Source organism: Paroedura picta, chromosome 11 (genome assembly GCF_049243985.1).
Source record: "Paroedura picta isolate Pp20150507F chromosome 11, Ppicta_v3.0, whole genome shotgun sequence".
In the NCBI taxonomy this organism is placed as follows: Eukaryota; Metazoa; Chordata; class Lepidosauria; order Squamata; family Gekkonidae; genus Paroedura; species Paroedura picta.
Genome location: NC_135379.1, coordinates 45895983 through 45918394, shown reverse-complemented (window position 1 = coordinate 45918394; position 22412 = coordinate 45895983). Strand labels below are relative to the sequence as shown.

Genomic DNA, 22412 nt, shown 5'->3' with positions numbered 1-22412 from the left:
TTTTTGGTTTAGTTGAACCATTAGGGCTGCAGAAGATGTTGTGACATGGTTGGGAAAGGCCACAGGATGTATAAATATTATTTTCACATTATTTTTCATGCAGAAAGTAAGGTAAAAATATTGTGATTTTCATGGATTTAAGATCTTAACTTAGGGTTAGGGTTACGCAAGTTATGCTTCAGGGTGGCTAGTTTTATAGTTTATTTGAACTGTTAGAGATGCAGGAGATGTAGTGACATTGTTGGGAAAGGCCACGGGGTATATTAATATTTTTTTCACGTTATTTTACATGCAAAAAATAAGGTAAAATAATTCTGATTTTCATCCATGTATGTTCTTAATTAGGGTTAGGTTTACGCTAATTATGCTTCAGGGTGGGTATTTCTTGGGTTAATTTGAACTGTTACGGATACAGAAGATGTTGTGACATGGTTGGGAAAGGCCACGGGATGTATAAATATTTTTCCCATTACTTTACATGCAAATAATAAGTTACAATTCTTGTGATTTTCTTCAATTTATTTTCTCAATTTAGGGGTAGGATTACGCAAGTTATGACTCAGGGTAGCAATTTTTTGTGTCAGTTTGAACCGTTAAGGCTGAATAAAATGTTGTGACATGGTTGGGAAAGGGCAACTATTTTTTCACATTATTTAACTTGCAAAAAATAAGGTAAAAATGTTATGATTTTCGTGGATTTAAGATCTTAACTTTGGGTTAGGGTTACTCAAGTTATGCATCAGGGTGGCAGTTCTTTGTATTTAGTTGAACCATTAGGGATGCAGGAGATATTGTGACATGGTTGGGAAAGGCCATGGGGTGTATACATATTTTTTCACATTATTTTACATGCAAAAAGTAAGGTAATATTATTGTGTTTTTTATGCTTTTGAGATCTTAAATTATGGTTAGGGTTATACAAGTTATACTTAAGGGTGGCAATTTTTTGGGTTTAGTGGAAGTGCTAGGGCAGCAGAAGATATTGTGACATGGTTGGGAAAGACCATGGGGTGTATAAATTGTAATTTTCATGGACTTTTTCAAACTGAGATTTTAACTCAGGGTTAGGGTTACACAAGTTATGGTTGGGACATGGTTGGGAATGGCCATGGGGTGCATTAATTTTTTTTCCACATTATTTTAAATGCAAAAAGTAAGGTAAAAATATTGTGATTTTCATGCATATAAGATATTAATTTAGGGTTAGGGTTACACAAATTATGCTTCAGTGTGGCAATTTTTTGGGATTAGTTCAACCGTTAGGGCTGCAGAAGTTATTTTGACATGTTTGGGAAAGTCCATGGGGTTTATAATATTTTTTCACATTATTTTACATGCAAAATTTAAAGTAAAAAAATTGTGATTTCAGTGGATTTAAGATCTTAACTTAGGGTTAGGGTTATGTAAGTTAAGCTTCAGGGTGGCTAGTTTTATAGTTAAGTTGAACTGTTAGGAATACAGGAGATGTTGTGACATGGTTGGCCACGGGTGTATAAATATTATTTCCCATTACTTTACATGTAAAAAATAAGGTATTATTGTGATTTTCTTCCATTTATATTATTATTATTATTATTATTATTATTATTATTATTATTATTATTATTATTATTATTATTATTATTATTATAACCCACCGCTCCCCTGAGGCTCGCAGCAGGTGACAACATGTAAAAACCCTGTAAAACCCCTAATACATAAAAACACCAAAAACAATCCCCAACCCCCCAACCCAGCCCACCTGATGGCGGTGGAACTATCCAGAAACCAGGGGTCACTGCTGATGTAGAAGGGGGGCCTGATCTAAAAGGGGGAGGCACCGACCTCAACCATAAGCCTGGCAGAAGAGCTCCATTTTGCAGGCCCTGCAGAAGGTTGGCAAATCCTGCAGGGCCCGCAGCTCCTCTGGGAGCTCATTCCAGGGGCCAGGACTCCCCAACGTAGCATTATGGTTACGCAAGTTATGCTTCAGGGTGGCTAGTTTTTTGGTCTAGTTGAACTGTTAGGGCTGCAGAAGATATTTTGACATGTTTGGGAAGGCCATGGGTTTTATAAATATTTTTTCACATTATTTTACATGCAAAAAGTACAGTAAAAAAAATTGTGATTTCAATAGATTTAAGTGATCGCCATTTTATTTTCTCGGAGCGAGCGGAGAGCAATGAACCGGCGAGCCTTCATTCACCCAGGGGGGCTTCTCTGGCTGCAGTCCCTCCACAGAGCTCCTTTAAGTCATCAAGCACGACACAGCCCCGTTTGCAAGTTCCCTTTATTTTCGGCTGAAAATCGCGACCGCGCACGGGGGGGGGGATTTTTTTTTTTACTCGGGGGAGCGTGGCAACAATAAATCGCCAGCTCATACACCACCTGCCAGCTAGATGGGTCTCTCCGTTGCAACGAATCAACGCAGATTCGTTGCAATGTGTTTTTTTTTTAACCTGTCTAAAAGGGAAAGGGGCTTTTTGGGAGCATGATAACAGCCGCCCATTGGCTGTTCGTTTGAGTGATGGCCAGGGGCGGGACAAAGCACAGAAAAAAGCGCTTCCTTTCTAGCAATTTTTTATGAGACCGGAAACCTGTGGGCAACGATTGCAACGCTACTGAATTCAACTACAAAGGCAGGTATGCATAATGCTGAATTCCACTATTTTAAGAAAACCAACCCAGTATTTCCTTATTGAGGAACTAGGTATTAAAGGGATAGTGAGTGTGACCTGTTGAAAAGATGACATCTCTGCTGTCCATTGTTATTCTTCAAAGGCACCTTTGCCTGTGGAATGTTCAGGACCTTCTTCATCCAAAATCTCCTGGGAAGGGAGGAGCTCTGCAGCACTGCCTCTATTCTCCTGATACCCAGAGCTTTTCATCTCATTTTCATTAGACCGCACCACAGCTGTCAGTGACCTTTCCCACTGTTTAGCAGGGATTAGAAACTGGGCTGGAGCCAGTTTGTAAAATGGAGAGGATCCTAACAACTGGGAAAGAAGGGAAGAAGGCAGGACAGACATCGTGTGAGAACGTGACAAAGGCAGCTTATGGACATGACCAAAACACCACTGCTAAAGCGATGTGGAACTTTTGGAATAATGTTATTCACATCACGAAGACTCTGAAACTGGCTGTTGGTGTCGATGGCAAATAATAAATTCATCCTTCTAAAATGGGGACAAATATGATCTCCATGTCATATTAAGGCTAAGGGATACAGCATCTGCTGTGAACTCATTAGGTGAGCCAGCTTCATTCACTTCATCTGTCCGACAGGACGGTGAATATAGCCAGAATAACTGAGTGGTTAGAATGGCAGACTAGGTTCAGAGAAACCCGGATTCAAATTCTTTGCAGAGTTCCTTCTCATTGAAGTCAACAGGCATTGAATAGTTAGCTGTACTTAACCATTACACCAAACTGAGAGTCAGTTTGGTGTAGTGGTTAGGAGTGTGGACTTCTAATCTGGCGAGCCGGGTTCGATTCTGCACTCCCCTACATGCAGCCAGCTGGGTGACCTTGGGCTCGCCACGGCACTGATAAAACTCTTCTGACTGAGCAGTGATATCAGGGCTCTCTCAGCCTCACCCACCTCACAGGGTGTCTGTTGCGGGGAGAGGAAAGGGAAGGTGACTGTAAGCAACTTTGAGCCTTCTTCGGTTAGAGAAAAGAGGCATATAAGAATCAACTCTTCTTCTTAAACTATATAAGGGAGTGCTCTTCAGCAGGTCCACTCAGAAGGAAGTCCCGCATGGTTCACTTGACCTTATTCCTAGGAAAGTGATCACACTGGAAAGCTCTGATTTACAGAACACAGTAAAAGCCCACTTTGTTAATGAGGTACTCCCAATTTCAACGGAATGCATGCCCCTTCTTTCAGAATGGCACAACTCCTTTGGTCTCTATTCCATTGCTGTATACCCCATCTTTGCAGAAGAGACAAGATAATTCTGCTCTACCACTTTCTTTTGCTTGGTCAAACAGATACACATTGGGCTGCCCCCTTAGTCCAAGTTCTCCTCCCAAGTCTCTTCTGAAAGTTTGGACGATAAATAGTAAAAAGAGAAGAGGCTACCAGTTAAGTGAGCTTGGAAATAATATAATATTAGGGAGTCCCCAGATATCCCCTCCAGCTGATGGAACAGGAGTTCTGTACATAGAAGGGGCTGCCCACTGGCTTTCCCTTCTCCCACTTTGCTCCCTGTGCTATTCTGGAGGTCCACTGATGCCCCTGGAGCAAAATTCCAGGTAGGTTAGTGAGCTCCAGTAGGAGAGATAAAGAAGGAAAGTCCTGCTCTACAAAGTCCATGGATGGCTGGATTCCCCCCAAGTGGGTCCTGCCCTCTCCCAAGGCTTTCCACAGAAGTGCTGTCTAGAGGAGAGCAAGCAGCAAACCCCATGATAAGGAAATGTATGGAGGCAAAGTAGTGCTATCTCCACCTCCAATGTCCCACCCTTGCACCCACCTCACTCTCCCTTCTCCCAGGGATGGTGTTTTTCCCCCCTCAAAACAAACTGCATGGAGCAATGAATAGGCATTCAATCATGCAGGCAATGCAAAAAAAAAATCCCCCACAGTTTAAACAAATAGTATGCCTCTCTAAAGCCCCCCCCCCAATTTTTTTTAAAGATTATAGACTCGTGATTCCATAAGGGGTGGCATTATAAAAAGCACTATGCACCTATAATTAGATGCATAGGCATTTCAATGGAGAAGGCTTACTTTTAAAAAAATTAGCTGGCACCACAGGCCCTATAAAACATGGAGACCTTACCATCTCACTGCGGCATTCATGGGCCAAGGGGCTATGGACACCCCCCTGCCACTGTCCACTACTTGCAGCAGGAGACCTGCTCCTTAGCCTGTGAAAGCCTCTCGGCGTGTCTGTGAAGTCATGGGAGGCTTGCATGGGCCAGGGGACAACGGAAAGCCCACCCTCGCCAGCTTGGCTCGCGCTGGCTGTTGGCGGCTGGGTTGAGCAGCACGGAAGGGCACAAGTCATGGAAGCGCCCTCCTCACTGGGTAGGAAGCTTCTGGTGGCGAGGCTGGGCGAGCAGCTTGTGCGCAGCTACTGGAGGCGGGTGCTCCAGGAGCCGGCCCAAGTGCCTGCCGGACAGCAGGTTCCTGGACAGTGACCCCCAGAAGGCCGTTTCACAAATGTTTAGAGCAGGGGTAGTCAAACTGCGGCCCTCCAGATGTCCATGAACTACAATTCCCAGGAGCCCCTGCCAGCAAATGCTGGCAGGGGCTCCTGGGAATTGTAGTCCATGGACAACTGGAGGGCCGCAGTTTGACTACCCCTGGTTTAGAGGAACTGTGGTAAGGATATGCTAAGGATTTGCACCTCAGCCATTACATGAAGTGAGCTCCTACTCAGAAAAGCGTATGGTGGAATACATATTTTTAGCCTCTAAGGCAGGCTTTCTCTACCAGGTTTTTGTGAAACCCTGGGGTTTCTTGATGCCCCTGGAAGGGTTTCCTGAATGGGAGTGAGTGAGTGAGTGAGTGAGTGAGTGAGTGAGTGAGTGAGTGAGGGAGGGAGGGAGGGAGGGAGGGAGGGAGGGAGGGAGGGAGGGATGATGGGTGGGTGGGTGGATGGGTGGGGGGACAGATGGACAGAATTTGTTAAACATATATTGGGTGATATGACCACATATATCAACCGCCGCAGGTGGGTGTGTCCACAGCTCTGCTTCCCAACCATATTCCATACAAACATGCCACTTCTGGGGTTTCTTGAATCCTGATGAATGTTTCAGTGGCTTCTCAACAGTGAAATAGTTGTGAAAGTGTCAAGGGCTGATAGACTAACAACGATAGTTTTGGATTAATAGAAAGCTTTATTGTTAGCAGATCAAGACACCTCAACATTCATAGTCGATTCTGATCAAAACACAGACAGCAAACCCTTTACCGTTTCTCTTTCGCGCCGAAAGCTGTACATTTTCCCAGAGAGCAAAAGCCCCCCTCCCACAGGTGTCAGCCTGGGCTCACATCCAAGCGATAACCGGGTTGTCTTGGCCTTTGGTGTTAGACAGTTCCTCTCCTCAAGATAACACAGTCTAGCGAAAATATTTGCAAACCTAAATCACAGCGCAAAGCAGACAGTTCAGGGTTATACAGAGACTCTTACAATAACACACATTGACTCAAGATGGAGTCACTCAGGTCAAACACAAATCATGGCAGAGATCAGAACTCTTGATACAGACAGAAAGGCTGCTCTAAGGTGCTTCTGGACTTTCCTTCAGTTTCAGGAGACTAGTAAAATGAACCCTCCTGAATTATCATTGTTGAAAGCCTTAAGCAAGGCTCTCCAAAACTCCTTCCTACCAGCCCAGAAGATTTTTTTGTGTTACCTTTGAATACCGGAATCAGTTTCAAAAGCAAGCTGCATGGGTTCCCAGAACTAATTTCATGGCTATCTGAATCTGGACCTTAGTTTGATAAAGATCTTTGCTCTGCTGCTGTTCCTGCAACCAATATGAGCAAAGACAAAAAAAAAACCCACACTAAAGCCACAGAGGTTCTGGAATATAAGGAAGAAAGGATCATTGGACACTGGAGGTTTGTCTGCTGCTGCCACCTAGTGGAAATTCCATGGTGGAACATATTTCTTGATGCAGTCTAATCTTTGTGACAGTTCAAGGATGCTATAGCTAGGCATGTACATTTGGTTAACCTAAACTGAATAAGTATCTTACCAGTATTATTTTTCCAGTGTTTTTAACCAGATGCAGATTCTCTAATCTGCTTCATCAACTGATGTAGGTGGCTCAAATAAAAGCCGCATTTTTCAGCTTTTATTCAGGTATATTCAGTAGCTATCCACAGAAATGGCTACCAGCCATTTAAAATTAACAGCTTGACCGGTCAGCCACTCAGCTGTTAACATCGAATATTGCTGACCTCCTTGCAAAAGGATCCCCCCACATATAAGAAAAACTGATCTGCAAGGACAACCGGTGATCATTTGAAAGGTGGTTTTTAAATAATTTATAATGCAAATTTGAATTGTATATTTTAATATGCTGTAAACCACTCTGAGCCAACTGGGAAAGGTGGGCATAAAAATAAAGGTTTTTTTATTGAATTACTGATTGATTGATTGACTGATTGATTGACTGATTGATTGATTGATTGACTGATTGATTTAAAGGAGAATAGATCTCTAAGTATTATTATCATTATCATCATTAGTATAATAATAATAATTATTATTATTGTGATTTATTTCCCGCCATTCCCCAGAGGCTCGTGGCAGGTTACAGTGTCAGATAAAAACCAAACATCCCGTTAAAACCCCTGACATAAAACTATAAAATATACATATACATATATCAAAACTATACAATAATAAGACAAGATATGGCGGAAACATCGTGTCATCCCTGGTAAATCCTAACAATACCTCTGGGAGGGGGGAGGGGGTGAGGAGAGCACAGATAGACTTGCAAACCGCCACTTCTACGGGGGGGGGGGGCTGATCTCCCTTGCTGTCCGGCCTCAACCATAGACCTGGCAGAAATGCTCTGTTTTGCAGGCCCTGCGGAATGCTGTGCAGTAGAGTCCCTTGGTGAAAGACTTAATTCAAAACATGCCGCTTTTTCCAAGTCTTTTCCACAACACCTTTGGAGTTTCCCCCTGTTGTTTCTACTGAACAGCCCTCTTTGCTCCTCCTGCTTTCTTTGCCCATGCAATAGTTAATATGAAATTGACGCTTAATGTGAATACACATCAATAATCGTTTTTTTCAGCTTTGTTTAATAGTCCTATAACAGAAGATTATACCATTGTGCTTATCTTGCGGCAATGGCCTTTGGGCCTCTGCAATTAATCACAACCTTCATCTCAGCTTACTAAGATACAGTAGCAGAATAACAGACTTAACAAGACTGCAATTTCATTTGCACTTTGGAACAAAAGTGTAAGAGAAGTGAAGAAGAGTTAATGCTGTGCAGGACTCGGAAAGTTCATTGTGTGGAACGCTCCTTCCATTAGACATCTATGACTAATTTCCCAAGGAGTTTATGAAAAGGAAAGGAGAATAGATCTCTCTAAAATGCGACAGAGTTCCTTGATGAAAGTCTTAACTCAAAACACCCTGATTTTTCAAGTCTTTTCCACAACACCTTGTGAAACACATACAACACACTAGAGACTCAGCCCAGGAGTGAGCCCACTTTTCAAAACTGTTCTAGCCTTGACCACAAAACTGTTTTAGCCTTGACCACTTCACAGGGTTATTGGGAAGATAAATGCTGAGAATAAGTGTGGGATATCTCAGAATTAGAAATAAGCCCAAACAGGTCTAGGACCTTGAGCTGGATCCCACTCATCTCTTGCATCAGGGGATGTAACCTTGTACTACCATTAGCAGAAGAGGTCTATGGGACCCCTTATCACTTCCATGGGGAAGCTTAGAGTTCTCCAGTTTCAGATCAGAGATGGCATGAACATCTAGTGGTTGGGAGGGCTTAATACCCTCTTCACTGTGCCACAGTTCTTTCTCTTATTGGCTTCCCCCTCAGCAGCATAGAGGGGAGAGAGTGGTAACTTCATGATAGGATCTCCTCAATATGTAGCCATGAAAGAACCCGGTTTGGGAGATCTCAACATGGCCTTCCCTGTATCTCCTCTGGCTTCACCCTAATGGAGGAATGACATTTGCTCAAGACAAAACATTAGTTGACCATGCAACTCCACCAGGCCATTGATAACCGTGATTAGAACCTACGCCTCCTAAACCAGCTTCTTAAGAAGCGCCTCGTTGTTAATCTGGAATTAGCAGCTAATTAATAGGCATTGTTTATAGGCAAAAGCATATCTTTTCAAAGTAATAATAAATAAACCCCAGATTGCTCAAGGAAGTAATGAACACTCCGAGAAAGCGGCATTAAATGATACAGCTGGGAACAGGAATGCTAAGCGAGAGCAAGACAGGGACCCCGGTGGGAATGGTGTACAGTGAGAGCACAGAATAAAGTGGATGTTGAACAGCTGCACGGAAAGCCAAAACAATGCTCTTCTTGGTGGGGAACCCAGCCTGAGAGCATACATTACCGTCGCCATGGAAATGCCACTGAAAATAGCCTCCTGGCGGAGAGTGGTCTCTATCCTACCCTTAACTGTATGCACTATGTCACTTGCCTATCATGTTACAGGACTCCACCCCTCCTCTTCCTTCCCTCGGGGTCCCTGGGAACACGGTGTGAGTGCAGAGACTGACTGAATGATGGGGACAAGTTATAAGATAAGAACTTCCAAATGCCTTGGGCACAATGACAGAGTGGCTCATCATGAACTGTCACTGTCCACATTGCCCTTTGGGTCTTTGAGGGTCCAATGGCATATGACATTATTGCAGTGAATATCTATGGGTCTCTGTATGCGTGTTTGCGAGGACATGTGATATCTTGTGTCCATTCTGTACATTCACTTCTGTTTCTTCCTTGGGGTAAGTGACCATGGATCTACATGTCTCATGCTTTGACGTCCTCCAGATCATAGAGCAATTTGCAGAACGTCCTACGTACAGTTTTATTGCAGGGAGTTGTGAAGCAGGGGCCAACAAAGGGCATTTTCTTGCCAGTCTTTTGATTTATGTTATCATTCACTTAATTCATACCTTGCCATTCTTCCCAGTGGGGCCCAAAGCAGCTAAGACTGCTCTCTCTCTGTCTTAAACTCACAACACCCCCCATGTGAGGTATGTGACCAGCCCAGGGTTGTCCCACAAGTTTCCATGGCAGAGACCTATTATGCACAGGCTGGAATTCCCGTGATGGTGGCAACAGGGCTTCCGGGACCCAGGCCCTCGGGAGACCCGCATTAAAGAAACACGAATTCTTCTACAGGCATGGGAGCGCCCCGGGCAGAGACGAGGGCTAGGTCGAGCGAGCCCTGTGCATAATTGGAGGAGCCAGACTTTCGGGCCCGGCTCGTCCCCAGACCTATGGCATCCCTGCAGGGACGCCTCTCACTCCTGCCAACTCGGCAGAGTCGTGTAGCTATCAGAAGCGTACCCCCACCCCCACCATGGTGGGAGAGCAGCATGCTGCTCCCCACCATTGTGCAGTGGACCCTGTGCCCCCCTACCACTGCCACAGCAGTGGAGCATTCCTAGTGCTTTCGGCCCCACGTTGTGTGTGCAGGTTTGTTGCATCTGTATATGCAGCCTGTGCTGGGGGAACCCCTCCCCTGTGCATACATGGGGAATGGCAGGGCTTTTTGCCCTACCACAATGGAATGGCGGCCGCCCAGCATATCTGCTGCCACGCATAATAGGTCTACATGAGGATTCAAACCCAAGTCTACCCTGACCCACTAATTACTACACCACAGCAGCTCTAGTTGATCTGTTTAAATGCCTCAGAGACAGAGTTTAGTGTTCACTTTGCAGCTTGGATTGAATTTGGGGTCTGAGGCATTTAAAGAGATCTTGTTCCTTTTATTGTCTTAACTCTGGCTATCTGGTGGTCCTGAAGAAATGCTTTTTTCTGTTTTTGTTTTTTTTAGCGTGGTCATTTGGTAGCTGGGGAAATCACAAAACTTTTTCATGTGTCTTTTTGTCTTGGGTTAGCCAAATGCACTCCCCTGAGCACCATAGGTTGGAAGCCACTTAATGGCATTTATTACAGATGAAGATGGTATTTTCTTTGGGCTGTCATGAGCACCATGTGCTGAAACTACCACTGTTTATCTGCTCACCTGGTATTTCTCACCATTATTTTTTTTCTGACTCTAGATGTGATTGTAACAAGAACAAACAGTTGTCAGTCTGACAGCAGTGGATTTTTGGAAGATCCATCAGAGCCTTTACCTCTGCAGGTAAGTAGGAATTATTCTGGGGAAAGTTTGAGACATAAAACAAATAAATAAACAGAATTGTTTAAAAGACCCCAAACTGCCAAGTTAACAATGCAATCCTGAGCAGAGTCACTCCTGTTTTAGTCCATGAGATGGTCTTAGATCTCTGTTTGGTATTGCAGTACAAGTGACTGTGACTGTGTTGGAAACTTAATCATATACTGAAGTCTCCTTATTTTTCTTCCAGGCCTTATCTCTGCCTGGGAATTTGAGACTTAGTTGCAATGTCCATGATAATCAAACATACCTGAGACACAGGAAAGAGTCAGCTCCAAGTAGCCAGGATACTCATCCCCATGCAGAGACATCTGGTGCCATCACCTCCACCATCAATGGTGGCCATGTTCTTCTACAGCCCACTCTAAGCAGGGAACAGACTTGCCTAGGAGATGAAGTTTTCTATTCCATAAATGAAGAAGATGACCTAATGGAGAACTCCAGTAGTCAATATGAAAGTGCGGCCAGTGAAACGGAACATGAGGCCCATGACAAGGAGATGCAAGAACAAAGAGGACAATCACTGAAAGAAGAGGACAGATTCATGGAAGATGACATTGCTTGTCATCGTATTAACAGCCTGGGTCAGGATGATGCTAGCTCTCCAGAAGGAAACTGGCTTTCCTTCACCAGCAAAATGCTTGAAAAACCAGGCTGCCCTGCCACTGAGTGTACAAGGACCACTATATTCAGCAATGGCCAGATATGTGCATACAGAAAAGAAAGTGAGCGAATGTGGACTGAAGAGGAAACTGGAGGAGTATGTAGAGAAAATGAAGAGGAAGGTGTTGGAGAAAGTGCAGAAGGAAAGCGGTGGGATTGCAAGTTGGATTTCCCTGTTCCCCCTACAGAAAGTGGTCTCACAAACGATTGTCAGGACTCTATCAAGCTGGCTGCTGGCTTTGTTAGTCCTTCAGATCTAGCTCTGGCATCTGAAACAGAGCAGGGGGACCCAGCTGCACAACACAGGAACGATGCTATTTCAAGGAGCCTTGTTCAAGATCCCAGCCTTTCTGCCGCCTGCCTCGAAGATGGAGGGACTAGCTCCTTGAACGGACTGTCAGCAAGCACCAAACTGGACAAAGACAAGAGTGTCCCCAGCTTTGAAGCAAACCGTGGTCCCTTCAGATCGGTCACTGTCCAGATGCCTTCAGTGCTCATGTCGAGTATGCAGAGCATCCACTTGGATGACAGAGCTGTAAAATGCTGGTCTCTGGATTTCACCTCCAAGGCTTCCCAGCGTTCTGAGGAGGAGCCTCAAACTCCTTTGGCATCGGGGGCTGTAATGGAAGAAGATAAGGAAGTGAAGGAAGCATCCATTCAAACTGAGGGGTGTCACAACAAGCCAAAAGGGCCCCCTCTGTTTCCTTCCCCCCCTTTCCTTCACCAGCACAGTCGCCTTGGGAAGTCTGTCTCTCTAGACACAGGGCTGCACGGGGAAGACCGAGCTTGTGGATACAAACCTTTTCATGTCTGGTGTGCCCAGCAGGGAGGTCACTGCTGTGCTTTGAGTGCTCACCACTGCTGTGTGCTGAGATCTTTCCCTCTAGCTCCCTTGTGCCACCCTCTTGCAAAGTGCTGCTCGTCCCACGCCACCCTCGAACTGCAGCTTCTGAAAACACTGAAGCTGTTGCAGGAAACAGCAATAAGAAATGTTTCTTCGGTGAGTGTTCAGTTATTTGTTTATGGATGGTCGTCACATTTTCCCGTTAAATTTTGGCAATTTTTTTTAAGGCTACTTTTGTCCTCAGTTGCACACAAATGGCATAAAAGAAACAAACACGGGAATGCCAGCCTTGAAAAGGAGGGGAGTAAAAGGCTTGCACCAACATCAAGTGAGATGAAAAAGACATGAAACAGGATTTCCCAGAGGCTGATTCACTTGATCCGCTTAGGTCAGGGGTAGTCAAACTGCGGCCCTCCAGATGTCCATGGACTACAATTCCCATGAGCCTCTGCCAGCGAACGCTGGCAGGGGCTCATGGGAATTGTAGTCCATGGACATCTAGAGGACCGCAGTTTGACTACCCTTGGTATAGGTCCTACCACGGGTCTCACCTACCCCCTAGTCTCTTGTGTGGTCTGAAACATAGAGGAGGCACTCCTGAAAAATTGCCACTTCCTTTCTTTTCATGGAGTTGTTAACTTTTGACTTCTTTAAATCCTAGTTCTGAAAAGAAAGCCAGTGGCTATGGCATGTTCCCAGATTTGTCCCCCTCCAGGGTTCAGATCACAATGTGATCATGCTTCTAGGAAAGCCTGTGCCTGTCAGATTTCAGATTCAGATTTAGTTCATTAGTCGGCCATTGGCCATGTCCAGCAAATTGACTGTACAGTGCAAAAGTCAGTTAAAATTAAGACATCAAACAGGTAAAATCACAAGGAGTAATAAAAGTAATAAAATAATAAAAAGTTACACAGATAAAAAGGAACCATAATGATTGGGGTTTTAGTCCTAATTGCACAATTTGGACTTGATTTTCCTGGCTGCGAGAGCAAACAGTGCAACTCTATGCCTGTCATCTGCACATGTCATCTGCATTTTTTTTTCTGTTGTCAACCCAAATAGTATTTGTAGAGGCGGTCCACACATGTATAACATGTGTTTTTTTAGGGAGTCACAATGTTAGTGATGCCTTCACTGCAAGATTTTTGTGGACTAGTCGGTTAATGACAGATGTCCACACGATGGCAGTGTTTCATAAATGACTCACAGTTGACCCAGAAGCCCTTTCAAATACAAACGACCACACTTTACCTCGTCATCTTATGCTGACTGATAACTTAAGCTATTATAGACTTTTCCCCTCACCCGGTACACCTAAAAGGTATTGTAACATCTTCACAACACAGCTTTCTGCCAAGCTCTGTACTCTGAGCCAAAACCAGATGAAATCATATGGCTTTCTCCATTTTTCCCTCCAAGTCGCTAATGAAGGCATGACAAATGTAGCTGTCAGTGTCTCGGGGAATGGCACATTTAGACCAGGAAAGCTGTGTCTGAAAGGAAAAGGGTTAAGTTTGTGGTTTCCAGGCCAAGCCTGGGAATCAGAGGGAGGGGGAGGGCAGGGCTGTGGTGGGTGGCAGTGGTGCAAACATGATGGCATTAATTCTGGAGAAAATCCAGCAATGATGATTCAGCAACTCTTTCTAGAAGTTTTCCATGGAAGTGTCTTCATCACGTTTAGGATGCCAGTGAGTTTTTAAAAATTCCCCCTGCCACTGCTTAGATCGGCACCATGCAACAGGAGCTCAGGGTGGGGGGATCCAGCAACTCAACTGGAGGCCTTGCAATCCTACTAACATCCCACCTCCACTCCTCACACTACAGCCCCAATCACATTTGCTAACTGTAGCTGCCTTTGAGGGGGGATAAAACATTGATCCAGTCACAGCTCTCACCCAATCTGACTTTTGTAAAAAGAATACATAAACATTTATGTGCCCCTGGATCAGAGATGTGCTCCCATGTCTGGACTTCACCGTGTTTATCAGAATATCCAAGACAGAAGTAAGTGGAAATGACCATTGTGAAAGACAATTCTCCCTCAACTTCTCAATAAAAGAGGGAGAAATGGAAGTGCCCAGAAAGGGATGGCTGTTGCTCAACAGATGAAAATCTTATGTTTTATGTGAGGCTTCCATTGGCACCTGGAGGCCTTTCAAACTGATTCTTCCCAAAGGTGTAGAAGTTCCAGGAAAGAAACGTCTTAGTCAAGCTCTTGATAACAGATCAGACTGGCTGCTTTTAGCAAGTGTAAAAACCCCTTTTTAAATCTTGCCCCTTTTAAATCTTACGTTTAGTGCACAATTCATGAAATCGAAGCTATGAAAAAATCATGCCAAAAGTATCGTGAACGACTGGATGAGATTGAGCAACACTTGTTAGAGCAAGAGATCCTCTTTTCCAGTGCCAGATCAGAGGAAGGACGGTAAGGGCGTGCAGATGACAAGATGTTTCTTTTACAAAATGTCTGGGAATTATATGTATGGGAAGACTTTGATGTCACCTACAAACCAATGTATAAATAACACTTCTGCCCTTCAAAATAGAATGTTCACTATTAGAGCAGTTACGAAAAAGGTATCAATTGTATACAGTTAGAGCCAGTTCCTGAGAAAATTGAACAATCCAGCCATTCTCCCACCTGATTTAATGACAGATTTGCTGCCAATATAGTTATGGTTTGATAGTCATTTACTATATTTATGTGAATTGTCCTGAGCCTCTGGTGAAAGGCAGCATACCAGTACAATAATAACTAATTTTCACTTGGAAAAAGGGAAAACACAGTTGTTAATCCTGTGTTGTAGCAATTGATTTGTGTAATGGTTATGACATTAAATGTATTTTTTAAAATCTTAATCCAAGAAAATGTGGAGTTGTTCTTTACCACTCTGATCAGCTAAGTGTCTAGACTTCTTCTAGTATAAGGAGCCTTCTTCTAACAAAAAGCATGAAGGCCCAGTATAATTACTGCAGTAAAAGTTCAGCAGTTCTATTTACAAGCACTTGCATCAATGTCCTTGTACTTAGTGATGGAAAGTGTCATCAAGACTTGCCTGATGATCCTGTCATAAGTTTACACGTCAAGAAGTAGCCTGCCTCTGCATAGTAACCCTGGATTTCCTTGGTGGTCTCCCACCCAAATACTGATCAAGGCTGACCTTGCTTAGCTTCCAAGATCTGATGAGATCAGGATAATTGGGGCCATCCAGGTCAGGGTATCTTTGACCTTGAACCATATGCATCCAAGTGATGCCCATGTAATTATTCACTTGCAGTGAAATGCTGTGGCCCGGAGTCCACCTGGCAAAAACCTTCCAGCATGGTTCAGCTAACTGCGACCATACAATTGCATCTGACTTTAGCTCATTAGCGACACAATGACTTTTTTCTTTATTTGTGATACAGCTGGTTGCTATCACGGGTCAAGGGTTTCATAGAGTGTTTTCTGTTTCTTTTCATTTGGCCATCTTCCTCAGAGAGGAGAGGAGACGGATCCAGGCCCTGCGCCAAGCTGTTCGGAAAGAGGTTGCTGAGCTGGAATGCCAGCTGAAGGATCGGGCTCACCAGGTTAAGGAAGGAATTCTGATTGTACGTTCCACCAGTAGTAGAGCTTTGCATTATTTCTGACATTGTGCTATACCTAAGAGCCCCTTAAGTGCAGATGGTCTTAGGGCTGCACCAAAATACTACAACCCTTGAAAAGCAATGGGCAGTGTAGTAAAATGTGAGATATAGAGTCAGGCTCAGATGAACAAAGCTTGCACAATCTGTCCTCCAAGGGAACACTTTTATATCTCCCTGATAACATATTAAATGGGAAAATGTTTATCCTGGCCAGCCTGATGGTGGGACAGGTTAGTAAGGTTTAAACTAGAGAATAAACTGAGAGGAGAGGGAGAGCAGGCCTGGTTTGCCCTTGCCTCAATACACTGAATTTCAGGACTTCCGCACATCTAAAAAAATAGCATCACGCCAGAGAAATTGCGTGACGCTATTACAAATCATGCCCCCCCTGCCATTTCTCTCCTTCATGAGCTCTCGCTTTCTTCTGCTGCTTTTTGCTGCTTCCTGATACTCTGCACGGCTGCCTGAAATGGCAGAGGAGAGGAAAGAGCTATACATACAACTCTCCCCCCACCTGTCACTCATGGCAGGCAGCCAATCACATGTCTCCCTGTTTTAAGGGGGCAGTGATAGAAGTATTTTTTAAAAGTGAAACTTCTTTGTATGCATCTATTCATAGATTCATAGTACTCATTTTAATGCCACCCCCCATCCTTGAAGCTCAAGAAAAAAAATTTCATTATATTTCTTTTGGGAGGGGCTTGGGGGCATGCTTTGTGCATCAACTAGTGGAGGGATTTTTTTTTTTTTGATCTGCCTAGGTTAAGGATTGAGTATTCATTGCTCCAGGCAGCTTGCTTCAAAAAACAAAAAAAGCCCTGTTCCAGGTAGAAGGGAGAGGGCGGTAGGATCAAGGGCAGGCACTGGAGATGGAGATCACAATACTTTGCTCACTTGGTTAATGCATATGTCCTTGGTGTGTGGCTTGCTGACTGCTCTCCTCTTGCTCATGCTACATGGCTGGGGGAATCCACTTTTGGGGATTCCCCAGCTATCACTTTAAAATGAAGGATGTAGCTGCCAGTTTGCTGCTGGAATGCTGGATGTTAGTGATGTCATGCGAAATGCCAAAAATATGGCACCTGCATAAGATGAGTATTTCACTTTTTAAATTGGGTGCGGAATGGCTCTCAGTGTTGCAGATCCTTTGCCAAATAATATGATATATTTGGGCCGTGCCATAATTAGAGACTCAATGTTAATACCAAGGATGTTGACTTTGTGATGCATTTGCCGAGACCACTTAAGGACATAGGAGTCCATTAATAGGTCTTGGAATAGATTCCTAGGTTAAGAATGAAAATGGAGTTTTAATGAATACCTAATGCTCTAGTTGTTAGCAAATGAAGCTCTAGTTGTTAGCAAATGAAGACCGAGTTCATTGCAAATGGGGAAAAGGTTGATCACATTCAGAAGGTCCAAGATGCAGTGAAGGAAAAAGGAAACTAGTCAATCCAGTTTGGGGATAGCTATCTAGATCCAGATGGGGATTACATACAAAAGTTGGTTAGAGCAGCTTCTCGGGGTGGAGACCAATCCAGTTGGTAATGGAAGAGGACTCCTAAATACCTGAGCAGGTAATACTGACATGTAAATGATACTATCCATTCTCCCATCTTATCCTGCTGCATATGTGGGCCTGGGCAGAGGTCAGGAGTATTTCTTCAGAGATCAAGAACTTTGTCAGACTAGCAAGCAGCTAAAACTCATGAATGAGAATGGCAGGCAGCAGTTACAAATACACAAAGGGCAACAAACCATCACACAGTTTGCTGTTAATGCAGAAGACCAGGATAGCCCAAGGTAGTAGAAGCACACAACTGTTCTTGTCGCAGCATCAGTACCAATATAATGATTTATAACTTTGGACAGAAGTATAACCCCCATTGCTATTCCTTAAGAGTGGACAGGAGCTCCACTATGTTACAGTGTGTTGACTGGTCTGTTGTAATTATTTTAAACACAATCTTTTCTTTACAGCAGCTGGATCAGTTGCTGGGTGAGCAGTCCAATCTGTGCTTAGAACTTGGGATTTCTGGAGCTCGGAGTGAGCACACCCTTCCAGATCCTGCCACTGCAGCTGCCACCAATGCTTTTGCGGACAGAGCAGGGTGTTCCAGAGATATTATCCACCACAAGCCTCCGAGTAGGAGTGCAACTGTCCCACCCAGCCCCTCAACCTCCTTTTTAAGAAAAACTGAGGCACTGCAGGCCTCACCTTTACCTCCAAGCAAGATGGATTCTACAGCAGACTCCAAGGAAATGCACAGCAGTAAAAAGGAAACAAAAGGTTCCCCTCAGCCAAAACTGGACTTTAAGGGTTTTTTGCAGAATGTAAGAATGAATTTTGTCCGTTTCTCAGAGCAGGGGTGGAGTCTGTATTTCAGATTTCAGGGATGGGGGTGGAATTGGATGCCCTATTCTCCAGACATATATCAGGAGGGATAATGGGAATTATTTAAAATAAAGTAAGAATGCAGTAAGGGTTTAAAGCAGGCGTTGCTCACCAGATGTTCCTGAGTTACCATGAGCCCCTGCTGCACTGCCCTGCTTCACCCGTACAACCACCTCCTGCCTGCCCACCATACCACCTGGACCAACTGTGGCCCCCTCATCCCACCCGCCTGCAGGGACACCATGTGAGTCGCCGGCCACACCTTCCTACATGCAATGGGCTTTAATGCTAGTATTTACATATTTTGGTGAATACTTGATAGGGCTGATAGTTATTTGGGGGCCAAATCTACCTTGGGAGCTACCAGTTGATACTAGGGGTCTGCATTTGGATCTACCCAAGCTGAAAATATATTGAAAAACAACTTATTGGTATATTTCAGCTTCTCAAATGTATCCAGAGTTTCTTGAGAAAACTGTGGGGGTGTAGAAGAATCCCAAAAAGATCCCAGATATATTTGGGAATTACCAGTAGATCCTAAAATGTCTGTAGGACTACAGAAAACAACCTTAGGATCAGCTGTGCTGAAGGGAGCAGACTGTTTTTGCTAGCTCAGCTTGGAGCTGATTTCTTGTGCAGCTCAATGTAAACTGGCATGTAGGAGAAGTGAGCCCTAAAAGCTGCTGGGCTGCAGGGAGCAATCTGCTAGCTGCAGCCACACAGATCCTGGTTTAAACTGGGCTGTATGAGAAGCCATCTCAGCCAGGATCTGTGTACGGTGGGGGTAATAGACCTGAACAACAGCAACAACAAAAATGCCAAGTTAAAAAAATTACATACCCCTAGTTGACGCACACAGGTTCAAGAAGAAGAGTTTTCTCTACCCGAAGGAGGCTCCAAGTGGCTTACAGTCGCCTTCCCTTTCCTCTCCCCACAACAGACACCCTGTGAGGTGGGTGAGGCTGAAAGAGCCCTGATATTACTGAAGAAGAAGAGTTGGTTCTTATATGCCGCTTTTCTGTACCCGAAGGAGGCTCAAAGTGGCTTACATTCGCCTTCCCTTTCCTCTCCCCACAACAGACACCCTGTGAGGTGGGTGAGGCTGAAAGAGCCCTGATATTACTGAAGAAGAAGAGTTGGTTCTTATATGCCGCTTTTCTGTACCCGAAGGAGGCTCAAAGTGGCTTACAGTCACCTTCCCTTTCCTCTCCCCACAACAGACACTCTGTGAGGTGGGTGAGGCTGAAAGAGCCCTGATATTACTGAAGAAGAAGAGTTGGTTCTTATATGCCGCTTTTCTGTACCCGAAGGAGGCTCAAAGTGGCTTACAGTCGCCTTCCCTTTCCTCTCCCCACAACAGACACCCTGTGAGGTGGGTGAGGCTGAAAGAGCCCTGATATTACTGAAGAAGAAGAGTTGGTTCTTATATGCCGCTTTTCTCTACCTGAAGGAGGCTCAAAGTGGCTTACAGTCACCTTCCCTTTCCTCTCCCCACAACAGACACCCTGTGGGGTGGGTGAGTCTGAGAGAGCCCTGATATCACTGCTCGGTCAGAACAGCTTTATCAGTGCTGTGGCAAGCCCAAGGTCACCCAGCTGGCTGCATGTGGGGGAGTGCAGAATCAAACCCGGCATGCCAGCTTAGAAGTCCACACTCCTAACCACTGCAACAGTGGGACTTCTTGTTTTGGTAGCCAATTGCCTGCAGTCTTATTCAGACTCTAAATATTTCACATCCTTAATACCATGAATTGCTAATCCTTTATATTGATCCAAGCTGTTCATAAAATTTTCCATATTCTGATTTGGAGGAGCTTGGGGTGGGGAAGGCTCACTTTGGAATCTAGGGAACAATTTATATTTTCCAGGAATATTGCAGATTTGCAGGTGAGCATTTTTACAACCTGAAAAATTCAGAAAAGCTCTCAGCAGGATCCAGCAAATAATTCACAATACCTCTATGATTTTCGTGATTTGTAGATTTCACGTTGCGCACTGGGTTTTTATATACATGAATCTGGCTCATTTGCTTTTAACTTCTAATAGCTCTTCCTTCTGATAGCTCTTCCTTGTCTGATAGCTCTTCCTTGTTTTTATTTTTGTCAGCTGAAGAAATCATTCCGAAACTCATTTGGCAACGATACAACAGAAGGAAGAGACTGAGGGGTGCCGTCGTTTTCACCCTGGTACCTTCTCCCACAACTGTTTTTAAAAGCAGTTCACAGAATCAGAATGAAGCAACTTTCTCATTGATGTTAAAATCACTTCAATGAGGGTATATTCAAAACAGAGAAAGACAGCATCTGGGAACACTGGAAAAAGCCACAAGGAAAGATGTGGATTACAGAGATATGGCCTAGCTGGAAATTGAAGAATTTGTAATTTTGCTCAAACCTTTTACTTAATGGTGCCCAGATTTTGGTGGTCATGGACAACTAGCCATTGTGCGACTTTTTCCATTCAGCATCTCCAATCTGGATCTGTATTTTCTGTTATTAGACACCATCTGCCAGGAGGAATTTGAACAGCAGAGATGAGAACTCTTCTCTCAGCCATGGCATTTGAAATCTGGCTCCATAATGTCAGTGCTCCTGGCCCTTTCAGCTCCAGAGTAGCTCAAGAAATATGGCTGTAGGTGACCGTCTTCCTCTGGTCTTGGCTGAAATATATTATTACTATGCAGCTGCCGCTGTTGCTGCCCTTTAGTGGTCTCTGAAAGTTGTTAAACAGCACTCAAAATAGAACAGAACAAAACATCAGAATAGAAGTCTTTCCCCGTTATAGCTGTTTGCAGCCTCTGTGATCATAAGTTAGCAAAGTGAACATAACAAAGCTGTCTTCTTGTTTTGAATAGGTAAAATAATATCTCAGGTTTCATTCTCTGTTGCCTAGAAGCCTGGTGTCCATCCACCCCCATGACAAAAAAAACCCACCACCCTTATGCAGAAAACCACTTCTCTGTCAGAAGTCTGCTGGTGAACTGAGGCAATCTGGCAGTTAACTTTTGGAGGTAAGGACACAGGCGTGTGGCAGCTAATATTGGCCTAATATAGCAACAGGTTTTGTGGTGAACTTCATAACTAGTAGTGGCTCATCACTGGCAATTAAACAAGGAATTTACAAAACTCATGAAACTCGGGTTATTTACTTTGGCCATATCATGTGATCCAACTCAATGGAGAAAGCAATTGTGCTAGGATTGGTCCATGGTAAAAGGCAACCAGGGTGACAACGGATGTCGTGGCTAGATACGACTGAAATGGACACCGGCCAGAATATTGTACAACTCAAAGAAGCGGTGCAGGATGGAAAATCGTGGCAACGTTTGAGCCACAGGATCGCCAAGAGTTGGATTCGACTGAGTGGCTAACAGTATCATCATTGTGCTTGTTCCTATCAGTTAACACCTTATTTTTATGAGAGATCTAGAAGAATACATATATTCCTATTTAAACTGTACAGAATTATGAGGAGAAGGTGTTATTACAGCTGTAACTGGAATAAGAAACCTAACTGCAGTGCTGAATTATTATAGCAGTAAAAGCCTCTGACCAATGGAAAGAAACTCTTCTTCCTGGTGTCTCCATCATTTCATTTGATGCAACACTCTTATGAACCTGCACCAATGAAGGCCATTAGTGATCTCTGTCAGTATTGTCTACTCTGATTGGCGGCAGCTCACCTGGGCTTCAGGAGCAAAAAGGTCTTTCTTCACATCTCCCACCTGGCCCTTTGAGTAAGGAACAAGCTAAGGGTCAGAGCCTGTGGTGGAACTGGCTGCCTCCTTGACAGATTCCAAGCCTGTGGGCCCTGCTCCAGCCCTCCACCCTTTCCCTGGGTGGGGCCTATCTCTTCCTGTCCGTCGCTGCCACCACTCACTGACTGCGATACCCCTTCCCGAGGGACAGTGAGATCCCTCAGTTGGCTTTCCTGGTATTCGTGATCAATCTTTGGGCCCCACCTGGAGAGTTGGCAACCACCCAGTTTTGCCTGGTTTTCCTCCCCCTGGGCCCTCCTAACACACTAGTA

At 44.3% G+C, this 22412-nt stretch overlaps 1 protein-coding gene across 4 annotated transcripts in view; it reads left to right on the top strand.

Annotated features, from left to right (window-relative positions):
- The window catches only part of ITPRID1 (ITPR interacting domain containing 1), a 71162-nt gene extending 49214 nt beyond the window's left edge, over nucleotides 1-21948 (top strand). For 3 of the 4 annotated variants that reach the window (XM_077303624.1, XM_077303623.1, XM_077303626.1), the window contains 6 exons: nucleotides 10737-10819; nucleotides 11046-12518; nucleotides 14660-14787; nucleotides 15842-15953; nucleotides 17970-18323; nucleotides 20490-21948. In XM_077303624.1, the coding sequence (XP_077159739.1) occupies nucleotides 10737-10819; nucleotides 11046-12518; nucleotides 14660-14787; nucleotides 15842-15953; nucleotides 17970-18323; nucleotides 20490-20546 (2207 nt within the window). In that variant the 3' untranslated portion in view covers nucleotides 20547-21948. The remainder of the gene's footprint in view (nucleotides 1-10736; nucleotides 10820-11045; nucleotides 12519-14659; nucleotides 14788-15841; nucleotides 15954-17969; nucleotides 18324-20489) is intronic. The other variant, XM_077303625.1, reaches the window with a different exon arrangement.
- Nucleotides 21949-22412: the final 464 nt, after the last annotated feature.